General features: G+C 35.9%; 1 protein-coding gene across 1 annotated transcript; it reads left to right on the top strand.

Moving 5' to 3' along the window:
* The first annotated feature begins 1,143 nt into the window (after nt 1-1,143).
* On the top strand, nt 1,144-15,581 carry LOC128235371 (signal recognition particle receptor subunit alpha-like). The gene is given in 15 exon segments (XM_052950181.1): nt 1,144-1,309; nt 1,479-1,562; nt 2,268-2,461; nt 4,521-4,642; nt 6,961-7,108; nt 7,663-7,807; nt 8,173-8,270; nt 8,588-8,603; nt 8,606-8,708; nt 9,262-9,348; nt 10,438-10,610; nt 11,552-11,765; nt 13,859-13,944; nt 14,108-14,284; nt 15,110-15,581. Coding segments are annotated over 15 exon segments (1,890 nt in total). The 5' UTR covers nt 1,144-1,192; the 3' UTR covers nt 15,236-15,581.
* The last annotated feature ends 348 nt before the right edge of the window (nt 15,582-15,929 follow it).

Here is a 15,929-nt window from a genome sequence, read left to right as displayed (position 1 = left end):
GTTGTTCTTATCAGTATTCATGGGGACGTATTCCCTTGTCAGATTTCTGATAACATGTTGTTTTCCCGGTGCTTCCCTATGGCCACATTATATAAATTGGTGGCCACGTTTGTGCATTAACCAAACATTTAGTTAGACAAAACGGTTGTAGTCTAACGTTTAAAGTGGATTAAAAGGAGCTTGCATCGATATATCAAGCTATTTATGTAATTGCATGCTTTGTGGTGTAACCTTTATTGCCCGTAAATCTCCTATCGCCGAAGCCCTTAGAGAAGCACTTGAGTTGTGGTTCATATACGTAATGTAATGTTTCCTTTTTTCATACATTGTTTTTTAAACAGTCATGAAAAAATACAGAGAGTGAATTGTTAATGGCATAACGATTAGAATGTCATATTTTGCGAAAGGAAATGCATTTGCATTTTCCTTACCACAATATTTTTATAGTATGCTTATGCTTGGTCATACTTGTTATCATTCATACTTGTTACCTTTCACACATGTCATCATATGTGTGACCATTTTGACGACTTTTAGGTTCTCCTTCATTTCCTAAAATGCGTGTAACTGGTGGCAAAATGCATTGCTTATGTCAGTTAAGGCATCAAGGCATGTTTAATGTTTCCTTATTGCTGGTGGATCGACTGAACAGCATATACATCGACATTAGCTATGAATAGTTTTTTTTTACCGACAATAAGTCAGTATCATTGTAATCTGGAACAAAATATACAAACAAATTATCCCCATATGATTTGTGCACAAGTTAAAGAAAACTTTCCTTTAATTGTTTTTGTAAATTTCTACTTGGACACAAAAAGGCGCCTACATATCGCATTTTTATATTTACAGATGTTTTGATCATTAAAGTAAAATAAGCCTAACACGATAATGCATTAACATAAAAACAACAACAACACAACAACCTCACACTCACAAAGAAAATTGGAATCTACCTAGCTGTGCGCCTTTGTAATATTATCATACAACAGGAAAGCACAATCAAAGGGAGGCAATTACTACATATCTAGCTATCAATATTAATATTTGCTAGAGTCTAGCCAACATTCCCTCGGGCAGCGTTTTTCAGACAGGCGCTTGATATTGTGCTACTCGGTGAACCAGATCAATTGCAACGTAACTTCCGGGGAAATTTCAACACACTAACTAACACTCTGATAAAAGCATCAAAATGTTAGATTTCTTTACAATTTTTAGTAAAGGAGGCATTGTCCTTTGGTATTTTCAAGGAACATCGCAGCTTTTTACTGCTCCAGTCAATTCTTTGATCAGGAGTGTCATTTTACAGGTAAGCTCGTTAATTTCGATGTGACAAGTGATTCCATATGGCATCACGTCAAAATTCTTGTTTTAAAAACCTTGCTGATGGTTTTAGTTTTACCATTAAACTATCTAAGATTAACGTTATTTTGACTGTCTTTTTAAGCATTTAATTACTATTATTTCATTTCCTTCAGGAGAGAAGTGGAAGTAACCAGTTCACTCACGAGGCTCTCACGCTCAAGTACAAGCTCGACAATGAGTTCGAACTGGTGTTTGTTGTAAGTGTTGATAAAGATATTTTTAATAAATTTTCACGTATTTTTGTTTTCTGCTGCTGAAACACAAAGATAAGTTCCAATCAATTTATTGAGCAATAACCATACATGCCATATTTTGAGAGGCTTCCCAGGGGATTTTGTTCTGAATTCCTGGGGATTTTTATGCAGCGAAATTACGTAGTGCAAAATCTACATTTATGATAAAAGAATAAATACAGAAACACACTCTTATTTCAATAATTTTTAGACTAGGTCATTGTGGTCCTTTATGGAATTTTACACTCATAATATTATGAATGCTTTCCACTGTCAACCTTGAGCTAGTTAAAAAAAATCAAAAAAAATCAGAGGATATGGATCCCCTGGCAGGGAACCAGGGGATTGGTCGTAATTCTTGGGGATTTTTACTACTGCCAGTGGATATGGCATGTATGGATAACACTTACAGAGCAGTGTCCACCTGATGAATTCCATATACATAGACATGATAGTATTAAATTGTAAAGCAAACTTTAACTATTTCACTTATTGAAAAAGGGTGGCTGTCACATTTCCTCAGCTAGGTAAGCAGCTGGAAACAACCCATGACCTTCATTAAATTATTTTGAAAGAAGAAAATGAAGCAGAATCATTTTTATTTTTTTAAGCTGGGTGTAGTGTCATACTCATTTAAATGCAATGTTACAAATAATGTTTATTTTACAGGTTGCTTACCAGAAGATACTGCAGTTATCCTACGTAGACAAGTTTCTGGACACAATACAGTTGGAATTCAGGAATAAATACAAGGATGACCTGCAGAATGGGGCAATTTCTGGAAGTTTTGATTTCAGGGCTGACTTTGACAGGATTTTGTTTGATATAGAGCAGGAGACAAGAAAGCAAACACAGAAAGGAAGGTATGGAGGTTGATGGTTTTTTTTAGTTAAGAAACACATAAGTTAACAACTTTTTTATCTGATTATAAATGAAAATGGATTTTCCAAACATTCAGGAAGTTATCTTGAACAAGGTAATTATAGTCCAGTTTTGATTAAAATGATCTGATTTTTTACTGTTCTAGATCATTTTTGGTTTGAAATATTATGTCTGAATCAAATTTGTAATTCTTTAATAGTGTTTTAGCTAAAGCGGAATGCAAGGGCGGCCCGCCCTGCCCTTTTTTGACCCGCCCTGTTGCCCCTTTTTACATGCCCTGTCATATTTTTCCCGCCCCCTTGCGCCCTTCTGGCCATTCAGATCGTTGTTTATCACAAAGTTACGCCCTAAAAGTATTTCATTGGTCAATTTCGCCATTTCCTAATCTGTCACAGATCAGTGCGTGCTTAGGCACACGACCGTCATCACCGCGGGTCGGATTAACGGTAATTCACGCTTATAATCAGGGTGCTAATTGCTGATCATTATGACACATTATTCCTTGTCTGAGACATCCAAGTTGTACCTCTAAATGTCGATCTTTGATGCCGATGTTGTTACAAATTTAATTTAGCCATTAATAATCGGTAATCTTCTAATCACATAATTGGGTCGTCTATCATCCAATTATCGAAACGTCCCATGTTAACCAATCAGAGAAGACACTGGTCAAATGATTAAAAGTTTGTTAAATTGCGATAGAGAAAGCGAAGAATTGATGAAAAATGTTGTCCAGCATTAGTAAACAATTGTTACTTGCAGTGTAAAAACAAGGCACACTTTTTAGAACATTGTTTTGTTTGAAGCAGACGGTCATTGAAAAACAGACGGTGGCGCTAAGAAAATCAAATACTCAAAACTTCATGTCCAATATTTGATAGTTTTTGTGTTGAATGTTTATAATGAAAATTTGTTTTGTAATCTCAAAACTTTTTCTTTTTGTTTTATAAAGCGTTTCTTTACAGTATTTTCCTCATTTGTACGATGTTTAAAAGTAGAAGATTCGGCGAGTCACGGCCATTTTATCATAACATTTTTCGGAGTTTATTTCTCGATTTTCTAGTTATATTATTAAGTGTTAGTGAGTTTTTCATGAAGGATAGAGATTTTAAATGTCATTTTGTTTTAAAATGTCAGCATATTGAAATTTATTTAACCAAAGACAAGTAAACAACAGCAAAGCTGAATGTGACATTCGTACCCTATCCTGATCGTACCGAAACAAGATTCGCCCCCTGCACTTAAATGTTTTTAACAGCTCATATATAAGGCCATTCTGTTTGTTTCAAATGGTATTTTTTAATGTCTTTGTTTTTATTTTAGATGCTTTTCGGAGGTCAACTATACATTGCAAAAAGGAGACTCTAGACAAGTACACTTTTGATAGGCCAAAAACCCCCCCACTTTTTTAACATTCCATCTAGTAAAAGCAATCAAAGTAAATGTGAATTTAAAGTTTTGTTGCATGGCACAATATTTATCTCAGGTTTTATGATAAGTATCTCTTCTCCTTAAAGTCTCCCCACTTCTCCCTAATTTGACTGGTGGGAGAAGTGACTTCTCCCCAAAAAATCAGCCTTGTAAGAGCCCTGGTAACAACAACCCGAGATGTTAAAGAAAGTGTCTGAAGTGAAAATGAACAAGAAAGAAGAATTAGGAGTATTCTGTAGGGATATTACTACAATGTGTGCATGAACATGCATGTACTTTGATAAGATACATGGTCGTTTTACAACAATACAAAGCTAATATTGTGCACATTGTTTTCCCATTTAAGAAAGCACCATGCCCCTATTTTGGCCCACCCTGCCTTTTTTTGGCCCACCCTGCCCTTTTTAATTCCTGGCTAAAACACTATTTTAGGTGTAAATTCGTAAAATTGAATGATACATGGAAATCAATAGGATTTTTTTTATATTATTTATCAAGATTTCTGTCATAGAGTAATTTCACACAGATCCAAGTGATAGATGAATAGGTAGTAAATTTAAAACAAATTTAATACAACAGCAGTTATTTAACTAATCTCTGTTATGCTAGGGTGATGAAAACATTTGAAGAATCTGATAAGTCGAGGAAGACGGTTAAATCAATGATAGAAAACAAGAAGGAAGATAACAACAAGAAACCAGCGAAGGGCAAGGAAAACAAACCTGTGAAAGGTAAGTTGGCAACTTGTGTGAACATGAACAGAGCTTATGTTTGTATGCAGGGCTCGAATTTAAGCTCGCATACTCGCTAAATGCGAGTCAGTTTTTCTGATAGCGACCTGATGAAAAATCTACTTGCTAAAATTTGCGAGACATATATTTCAAAACAAAATACCAGATTACGAACGCTTATGAGTACATAACGAATATCATGTCGCTGAGACGCTTTTCAATGCATAACAGGTAAGCATTAAAAGATTTCGAGTGCCAATTTTGATGACGTAGTGCACATTTGTAGTACACAATTCCAACGCAGCAAACTCCCTTGACAAGCAGAGAAGTACAGTGAAGGGAAGAAACCATTTTCGTGTGTGCGATTCGATACCCTTTGGGCTTTTCCCTAAATGTGTCGTCTGCAAATATAAATCATTTATTAAATGTCAGACTGGACAAATTTCTAAAACACACTGTTAGCACTTGCAGTACTATTAAAACTGTTGAAAATAGCAGACTTCCTAAGACTATTAAATCATAATACATTTGTATTGACTTTTGTTACTTTATTATATCGCATAGAATGCTTAATTAACCTTATTTAATACTTTGGAGAAAAAAGCAAGTAACTCTTTGAACATGCGAAAAATGTGTAAATTGAATTCAAGCCCTGGTATGTTGTATGTCTTGCAGATTCCAAATAAAACCAACCTTAATGTCTTTATATTGTTGCTAAACACATATTTTGTAACACAAAACATGGTTTCAAGATTCCTACTTTTTATAAAAAGCCTGCTTTAAAAAAACAATGACATATTATAATTTTGCCTGCAACAGACAGGCGAGTGAATAAGCAGGTGGTATTTTTGGCAGGTGGTGTCCAGTACAGTGTCCATTCAATAACTTTAGAAGCCTTTGTCCAATCATCACTGAATTTAGAATGTGTATGGGCATTATATCTCAAACAAGTTTGATAAAAAGTTTTATCACTATAGTCACTCAAGAGTTATCCCCCTTTAATTATAGATATTACCTCAAATCTGTCTTCTCTGATCAATAACTTGAGAAACCTTTGGCCAATTATCACCAAATTTGGTCAGAATGGGTCTTGGACAAGTTTGTTAAGCAACCATATTGCTTGAGTCACTCAATTGTAATTGCCCTCTAATAAAATAAATTCCCTAAAATCTATCCTGTCTGATCAATTACTTTAAAAGCCTTTTTCTAATCATAACAAAATTGGTCAGAATGTGTATGGGCAGGATCATAACCAGCCATGTTGCCCAGGTCACTCCAGAGTTATGACACTTTAATTGACAAAGACTGTATTTACAGTGTCCGCTCTCTAAATCTGGCTTAACATACTACAGCCCTTTTTCCCCAAATTTGGGGAAGTATGGCAGGGCCTTTTGACAGGGGAAATTTAACTTGTATATTGCAAAATTGGGGAATTTACTAAAATCATGTTACCATCATGCGAGCTAGATTATCGATTGTTTGAAACTTAAAATGGTGCCCACCTGATCTTTACCTGTTTTCACAGTTTGACAATGAAAATATGACTTCTACAGATAGTAGTAAAATAAAATTTACAGGGGAAATTTAACTTGTATATTGCAAAATTGGGGAATTTACAAAAATCATGTTACCATCATGCGAGCTAGATTATCGATTGTTTGAAACTTAACATGGTGCCCACCTGATCTTTACCTGTTTTCACAGTTTGACAATGAAAATATGACTTCTACAGATAGTAGTAAAATAAAATTTCCACAATGGGGGAATTTTTAACACAACCTGGGAAAAAATATATACTTTACTCCATGGGGAATGGGGCCCAATATCGGCCCCAAATTTGCCATAAAAAAAGGGCTGTATAAAGGGGGTCATAAAATTATGAAGGGGGTATTTTGTGACAGTTGGCACAATTTTGTTTTTAAATATAACTACCAGTTAATAGTTTATAGTTGATTGCAGAACTGTAATTTAAGACAAGATTCTATGATCAAGGCATTACCCCTCAAGGGAATGTAGAGAAAACACTCTTTACACAGTCTTTGCAAATTTTAAAGAAACTAATTACTGATTAACTAAATTATTATGTAATTAAGCTTTTTAAATTGCCATTTTACTTGTTTCATATGTATAATGATATTTGCTTAAAATTGTCCAAGAAACACTTAACTTGTTTGAAGTCATTTCATTTTAAATCTAGATTACATGTACCATCATAAGAAAAATTCCCCAAATTGGTTTCACTTCCATGTAAAACATACGGTAATGTTTCACAGTTCTATCAAGAAAGTATTTATTCCATGTTTTAATTTGCAATTCAGCAGCCCCTGTGCAGAGCTCCCCTAAGCCTGCCCCCACAGTCCCCATGGCAACAAGTAATCTGAGCAACGGGGAACTGGATGAGGAGACGATCAGGCAGAACCTTGTGAAAAAATTTGGAGCAAAGAAGAAGACACCGAAAGCTGAACCGTGGGTGTTTTCACATTATCCCTACTAATACATAACCATTGACATGCTTTAATTTAGGGATAGAAAAATGCATGCAGAAGTCTGTGGTCTATAGGATAGTAATCAGCACTCTTAAGACAAAATTTGGAAGAGGCCTAGCCTTTTAATAAAATTCTAGGAAGTATGAGCTCTTAACACCACAAATATGGACATTTTAGCGCACTTTTTGAAATTGATTGATATATCACTGGTTAATCGATAATACATTATTAGTCCTATAATTAAAATAAATAAAATGAAAACACAGCAATATTAATTTTATATATAATGTTTCAGGTTCAATGCCTAAGTTATGGGAGGTGAAAAGGCTCTGATAATGTTAATGTTCTTGATTTTTTTCTAATGTGCATCAAGCTCTTAAATGTAGTGACTGGCTATTGTGAAGTTGGCCCAATAAATTGTTACAAAACGATATAGTCCTTGAGTACCAGGGAACATAAATGAATAGGATTCTACCAAAGTATGTATAAACCAGTATTTGTGTTGACATGTTACATGTATATTCTTATGAGCAGAAAGAGCCCAGATGGTGGTAAAAAGAAGGGCAAGGTCGGCACCAAGTGGGAGATGGGCGGTACATCGAAAGACTTGGAAACGCTGGATTTCAACAAGGGGACTGGGGACAACATGAATGGGCAGGTCAATGTCAAGGATGAGGAGGTATGGGTCAATTTATTAAAACATTATAGCATTGGGAATCTGGCCAAATTTGTCAGAAAAACATCTCTGTAACAGATGTTTTTCTGACAAATTTGGCCAGATTCCCAATGCTATAATGTTTTAATAAATAGACTGTTATATGATATACATTTTAAATCTATACCTCTGCTATCAGTATGTCTTATATAATACGACTAGTATAACATTTCAAATATGTAGTTTGGTAAAAAATTTTAATAAGGATGATGATTTATTAATGATATTTCATAATTTGTCAGTGATTGAAAAAAACTAAAATCAGAGTCAACACAAATGCCATTTAACACAAACTACACCAATATGATATGATTAAAATCTTGTTACAGCTGCAGCAGGTGGGTACAATGGGTGGGGAACTGAAGAACATAGAGACTGACTCGGAGAGTGAGGAGGAAGAGGAGGAGGAGGTCACACAGACTGCCAGGTAATACTGGCTATCAGATGTGCACTGTTAACTCATTTATTGTTCGGCTGGTTAATATTCTAAACTTTCACTCTTAAAACTTCTTGAAGATCATGTGCAGTCAAGTTAACAGTGAAATTAGGATTCATTTCAACCAAATATTGTAAAAAATGTTCAAATTCAGCGACATATTTGTTATTTTTTCAGTAAGGTTAGATATTAATCATTGTACAACACTAATTAAGATGCGACATACTTTGCGCTATAAATATTTGTGTTGTGGACATTGGGTAGCACTCAGTCATATCACATTTCCTTACTTGCACCATTAATTGCAGCACAAAGAAGTCTGAGGGGGCAAGGGCATGTTTGGGATGTTTAAGAACCTGGTCGGCTCCAAGATGCTTTCACATGAAGACCTTCAGCCCGTATTGGAAAAGATGAAAGAACATCTAGTTTGTAAGTTGGTCAGGCAGATTTCAGTGACTACAATAAATAACCCATCTTCTGACTTGTGACAATGATCTTGATGATTTTATGACAATACTATGTATAATTGTTTATTTTTGCTGCACTTATAATTTAATTGGCAGTCAACTCTGAAGTGTATGGCGTAAATGGCTGTATGCTAGCCAGTAACCTGTGTGGATGTGTGAACTGCTAAATTCATCCACTAAATGAACCCAAATATTGACTTGATTAAAAATTGGTGGTTGTTTAGTCAGAGGTTTTCTAAATGATTATATTTGAATCCGCCAGGTGATCCTACTTTGTGGATACTTCCATAAACGTGAAATAAATGGACTGATTTTACCAAACATGTTGAGATGCATTAAAAATGTAAAAAAAATGTGTACTAAAAATATAATTATGAAGGTTATTCATAGTTTTTAGTAGAAATATTTAATAACAATTGTTAACTTTTTGAGAATGAATAATAAACATGTAGAACTATAGGTAGAATTCTACATTGACAGACATACAAATAAACAACAACATTGATGTGTTTCAGCTAAGAACGTGGCTTCAGACATTGCCCAGAAGCTGTGTGACTCCGTCGCTGTTAAACTGGAGGGAAAAACCCTGGGAACATTCAGCAGTGAGAACACACTCTTTTAATTTTTGCCATGTACAAAGAAACATCTTATTCAACCATTACCAATCTTGGTACCAATGTATGGCTCTTTATTTGTGAGAAAATTGACAAATTCACTTTTACCTTCTCACTATTTTTTATCTTTTCCACACTGGGTGACATTATTAAAGGGCAAAATATCTGAAACAGTTTGATCCACAGCCAGATCACTTCTTGCTCTGGAGATACAGAGCTTGAATTCTCAAATTTGGGCCAGATTTCTTGTTTTCTCCCTTGCATTTCTTATCCATTCCTTTGTATATTTAGTTACAATGGTTATGGGGATATACACATTCTGTATTGCACTAGTTTTATAGCCTGCCCCATTTCAACATTCACATATTCTTATCAGCCTAAAATTTGCAAATCTGACCATCTATACATGTACAAACTAATAAGATTGAACTAATTTTATCAAGTTCAATAAGACCTAAAAAAAAAATACATTTGGTTCGGGTTACCTGACCCTACCTACGGAATAGGCGCCGACCCTACCGTTTTTATAGTCAGTTTGAATTTTTTTTGAAAACTTAAAAAAAAAAAAAAAATTTTTTTTTTGGTTTTTAAATATGAAGTTTAAAACCTTAAATGCTTATACAGGAGATAACTTTTCTCCAATGATGAAAATGACATTCTTATATAAAGCCTAATAAAAAAACAACAAAAAAAACTACCTACCCTACCTATTTTTGAAAAGGATGTAACCCTAACCAAACAAATTTTTTTTAGGCCTAAGGAAACATATCACAGACTTTACATCAGTCCTGCTCAATAGTATAATCTTTAATCAGTCTCTATTTCAATAGTGAGCGTTCATTGCAGGGGGATATTTAATTTGCGGAATTGTAGTGACTCATGGTTTTGAGTTAAAGAGTATTGTTTGAGTCTTCAACCCTTATCATAACCTTTTGTGTGTCGGATATGCACAATAATTATGTTGGCATCTTAAACAATTTATCTCTAAAATAATTTAATAGTCTTCTTATTGGTTGGTTTTTGCAATGCTTTGCAAATGTGAAATTATTCCATTAATCTAATCATTTGTTATTTCAGGTATCAGTACGACAGTGAAGACAGCCCTTAATGAGTCGTGCCTGCAGATCCTGAGACCACGGAGACGTGTGGACATTCTCCGTGATGCCATGGAAGCCAAACAGAATCGACGCCCGTATTGCATCACCTTCTGTGGGGTCAATGGTGTCGGAAAGAGCACAAACCTTGCCAAAGTGGGTATTAGTTATACCCCCCAAAACAAAGTTTGGGGGGGGGTATACTGGAATCGGGTTGTCCGTCTGTCTGTCTGTCGGTCTGTCCGTCCGTTTTTTTTTGTCCAGGATTCATCTTTGTCGTTATTGAACAAATATTTTTCAAACTTTCAGATATTAATGGCCATGATGTAAACTTGCGCCTCTGTGAAATTGGTACGAGTCACATGACCCTGACCAGAGTTATCTCCCCTTGATGTGTTAAAGTAGGCAAAATAAGCCCTGTCCGGGATTCATCTTTGTTATTATTCAACAAATCTTTATCAAACTTTCAGAAATTAATGGCCATGTTGTAAACTTTCGCCTCTGTGAATTTGGTACAGGTCACATGACCCTGACTGGAGTTATCTCCCCTTGATGTGTTAAAGTAGGCAAAATAAGCCCTGTCCGGGATTCATCTTTGTTATTATTCAACAAATCTTTATCAAACTTTCAGAAATTAATGGCCATGTTGTAAACTTTCGCCTCTGTGAATTTGGTACAGGTCACATGACCCTGACTGGAGTTATCTCCCCTTGTAGGCAAAATTAGCTTTGTCCGGCCTAACTCCAGGGCAAACAACCTAGACATGGAGGGGTGGGGGGTATTCGTTAGCCTATGGCTTACAGTTCTAGTTAGAACTTGAAATAAATATTCCTGTATGTTTTGTTCTGTGTTAGTTTCTGGTTTTATGTGGCTTATCAGTTCTGAAGTTGACTAAAACATTTTTTCAAGAATGGTCTTTGAAAAACAAAAATATAAGATACAGTTATACAAATTAATGATTGGAACTAAAAAAAATTACTGAGAACAAAAAAGTGTTCAGATTTTTGACTGGTGATATACATTTTTGACATTATATCTACAAAATATATAAGATTAAACATAAATCCATTGTGCAGTATTTCTGTTTCTATTTGCAGATCTGTTTTTGGCTGGTAGAGAATGGATTCCGTGTAATGATTGCAGCGTGTGACACGTTCCGCGCAGGTGCTGTGGAACAGCTCAGGACCCACACACGCAAGCTGAACGCTCTCCACCCACCAGAGAAACATGCTGGGCAGCAGATGGTACAGCTGTACGAGAAGGGATACGGGAAAGATGCGGCCGGGATAGCCATGGAGGCAATAAACTTTGGTAAGGGACTTGGACATGCTTGATATTGTTGGGAATGTTAGGGAGCCAATCAACTTTGGTAAGGGACTTGGACATGCTTGATATTGTTGGGAATGTTAGGGAGGCAATCAACTTTGGTAAGGGACTTGGACATGCTTGATATTGTTGGGAATGTTAGGGAGCCAATCAACTTTGGTAAGGGACTTGGACATGCTTGATATTGTTGGGAATGTTAGGGAGGCAATCAACTTTGGTAAGGGACTTGGACATGCTTGATATTGTTGGGAATGTTAGGGAGGCAATAAACTTTGGTAAGGGACTTGGACATGCTTGATATTGTTGGGAATGTTAGGGAGGCAATCAACTTTGGTAAGGGACTTGGACATGCTAGATATTGTTGGGAATGTTAGGGAGGCAATCAACTTTGGTAAGGGACTTGGACATGCTTGATATTGTTGGGAATGTTAGGGAGGCAATCAACTTTGGTAAGGGACTTGGACATGCTTGATATTGTTGGGAATGTTAGGGAGGCAATCAACTTTGGTAAGGGACTTGGACATGCTTGATATTGTTGGGAATGTTAGGGAGGCAATCAACTTTGGTAAGGGATTTGGACATGCTTGATATTGTTGGGAATGTTAGGGAGGCAATCAACTTTGGTAAGGGACTTGGACATGCTTGATATTGTTGGGAATGTTAGGGAGCCAATCAACTTTGGTAAGGGACTTGGACATGCTTGATATTGTTGGGAATGTTAGGGAGGCAATAAACTTTGGTAAGGGACTTGGACATGCTTGATATTGTTGGGAATGTTAGGGAGGCAATAAACTTTGGTAAGTGACTTGGACATGCTTGATATTGTTGGGAATGTTAGGGAGGCAATCAACTTTGGTAAGGGATTTGGACATGCTTGATATTGTTGGGAATGTTAGGGAGGCAATAAACTTTGGTAAGGGACTTGGACATGCTTGATATTGTTGGGAATGTTAGGGAGGCAATAAACTTTGGTAAGGGACTTGGACATGCTTGATATTGTTGGGAATGTTAGGGAGGCAATCAACTTTGGTAAGTGACTTGGACATGCTTGATATTGTTGGGAATGTTAGGGAGGCAATAAACTTTGGTAAGGGACTTGGACATGCTTGATATTGTTGGGAATGTTAGGGAGGCAATAAACTTTGGTAAGGGACTTGGACATGCTTGATATTGTTGGGAATGTTAGGGAGGCAATCAACTTTGGTAAGGGACTTGGACATGCTTGATATTGTTGGGAATGTTAGGGAGGCAATCAACTTTGGTAAGGGACTTGGACATGCTTGATATTGTTGGGAATGTTAGGGAGGCAATCAACTTTGGTAAGGGACTTGGACATGCTTGATATTGTTGGGAATGTTAGGGAGGCAATCAACTTTGGTAAGGGACTTGGACATGCTTGATATTGTTGGGAATGTTAGGGAGGCAATCAACTTTGGTAAGGGACTTGGACATGCTTGATATTGTTGGGAATGTTAGGGAGGCAATAAACTTTGGTAAGGGACTTGGACATGCTTGATATTGTTGGGAATGTTAGGGAGGCAATAAACTTTGGTAAGTGACTTGGACATGCTTGATATTGTTGGGAATGTTAGGGAGGCAATCAACTTTGGTAAGGGACTTGGACATGCTTGATATTGTTGGGAATGTTAGGGAGGCAATAAACTTTGGTAAGGGACTTGGACATGCTTGATATTGTTGGGAATGTTAGGGAGGCAATAAACTTTGGTAAGTGACTTGGACATGCTTGATATTGTTGGGAATGTTAGGGAGGCAATAAACTTTGGTAAGGGACTTGGACATGCTTGATATTGTTGGGAATGTTAGAGAGGCAATCAACTTTGGTAAGGGACTTGGACATGCTTGATATTGTTGGGATAGCCATGGAGGCAATAAACTTTGGTAAGGGACTTGGACATGCTTGATTTGTTGGGAATGTTAGGGAGCAATCAACTTTGGTAAGGACTTGACATGCTTGATATTGTTGGGAATGTATGGAGGCAATCAACTTTAGTAAAGGAACTTTGCCATGATTCTTAAAATAAGCGCATTTCTATGCTCAATGTTCTTTTTTATTTCAGCTCGTGACTGCCATATTGATGTGGTTCTTGTGGACACCGCTGGTCGGATGCAGGATAATGAACCACTCATGAGGGCACTTGCTAAGGTATAATGAGCATTACAGCTTATTTGGTTGTAATAAGAATTTAATTGTTTTTATGTAAATGATTTATCTTATAATTATGGTCAAGTGTAGAAAAACGAGCTTACTCAATGTTAAGCTGTAAATAAAAATGAAATACAAGCTAAAGCGTACATTTTGTCTTCAGCTAATTAAGGTGAACCAGCCGGACCTTGTGTTGTTTGTCGGTGAAGCGCTGGTGGGTAACGAGGCAGTTGACCAACTGACCAAGTTTAACCAGGCGCTGGCAGACCACTCAAACATGACCAACCCAAGACTCATCGACGGCATCATCCTGTCCAAGTTTGATACCATTGATGATAAGGTTTGTGTTAAATTATTATAATGATCACAGCATTAATATTATGAATGTTAATTGTTCTTGCACAAGTATAATGCTGATTAAATCATTGCCTCGGATTTTGCTATCTAATTAATAATTGTGGTATATTTATGTATCTGCTTTGTTCTACATAAAAGGGTTTGTCAACACTGCTGTCAAAAGACTCTTTAGGGAGTGGCTATTAAAGAGAACATTGCCACATGCGATATAACTGTTTTCAATCAAAACGTTACACAGATCAATCTGTTTTCCTCCTTTTATCTTTACTGTAGGATAGTTTATCAGCATGTATATAACTCCAAGACTGCACACTAGTGTTTGGTATTATTACCTGATAACTACAAATCTGTTATTTTGTGCTGTTTTACATGAAAGCTATCAATTTGTCTTGGATTGAATTATTCCTCGGTCAACAGTTTACACTGTTTCCCTCTCCAGCTAAGACATCATTGCAATTTTCAAATTTTATTTTGAGACGGCATATAATTAATTTTTAATATTTTTAAGACTTTGTTCCAATAAAATTTTGATCGACTAATGAAGCAGTTGTTTCCTTTCATGTTTAGATAAACTTGATAAATTAATAAAAAAGTTATTTTCTGGTAATTTGAAAAAAAGTCAACACTGTTGTCCCATGGTATTGGGAATGACATTCTGAACTATTGGCCTTGGACGACAGTTCAATGTCATCCTTCCACCATGGGACATCAGTTTTGACTGTAACCCATGTAACCATGAAATAACTGTATACTGATTCACTCTTTGAAAATACCCTTTACCTTATATTTTATTCTGGAATATTTACAGGTGGGAGCTGCCATTTCCATGACATACACGACGGGCCAACCAATCGTGTTTGTGGGAACTGGTCAGACATACACAGACCTGAGAAATCTCAACGCTAAGGCTGTTGTGCATGCTCTTCTGAAGTAGAGCCCACAATACACAAGAAGAAGAAACAACCTTACACCACAAAAAGAGACTCTGTTTAACATTAGGATGAGGATGGTTTGATTCAAGTGTTTAACTTTACAACTTTCTTGTTAAAGCAAATTTTAATTTCTGACACCTTTAACCTTAAAGCTTTATTCAAACTGTTGGCATTTGTTTGCAATTGTAAAAAAATATTAAGGATTAAGCGCAGTTGATAAACAAAAATGGAAATGAAAAATGAAATAAAACCCCAGCAATCTTTGTACTTTTTTATGCATGATTCATGCTGAAAGTGTTCATATTTTTTATGTAAAATATTGATGAGTGAGCTCTAGCCAAATTGTACTGGTGCCAGATTTCCATGGAAATATCATCACTATATAAAAATTGATTGATTTAAAGATATTTACTCGTCTATGTGTGAGTAATTAATTAATCAAAGTTTTGCATATTTAACAATGAAGAAGCTTTTTTATTGAAGACAAATCCGAGTTGTAGTAAAAAATAATTTCTCACAACATATACCAAACAACTAAATTGTATATTTCAAATCAAGTCCGAGTTTACATTTAATTTTTGTTATCCAGTTAATGCTTAACCATGTTTCAATATATCACACCATGTATCATACTTGATGTAAATTCACACAAAACACAGCATTAAAACAGCATCTTTGACTTCAATGGGCCAATTG

The sequence above is a fragment of the Mya arenaria genome, chromosome 5 (genome assembly GCF_026914265.1).
Source record: "Mya arenaria isolate MELC-2E11 chromosome 5, ASM2691426v1".
NCBI classification, from domain to species: domain Eukaryota; kingdom Metazoa; phylum Mollusca; class Bivalvia; order Myida; family Myidae; genus Mya; species Mya arenaria.
The sequence above is the reverse complement of the archived record's forward strand: the minus strand, read 5'-3'. Positions and strand labels throughout refer to the sequence as shown.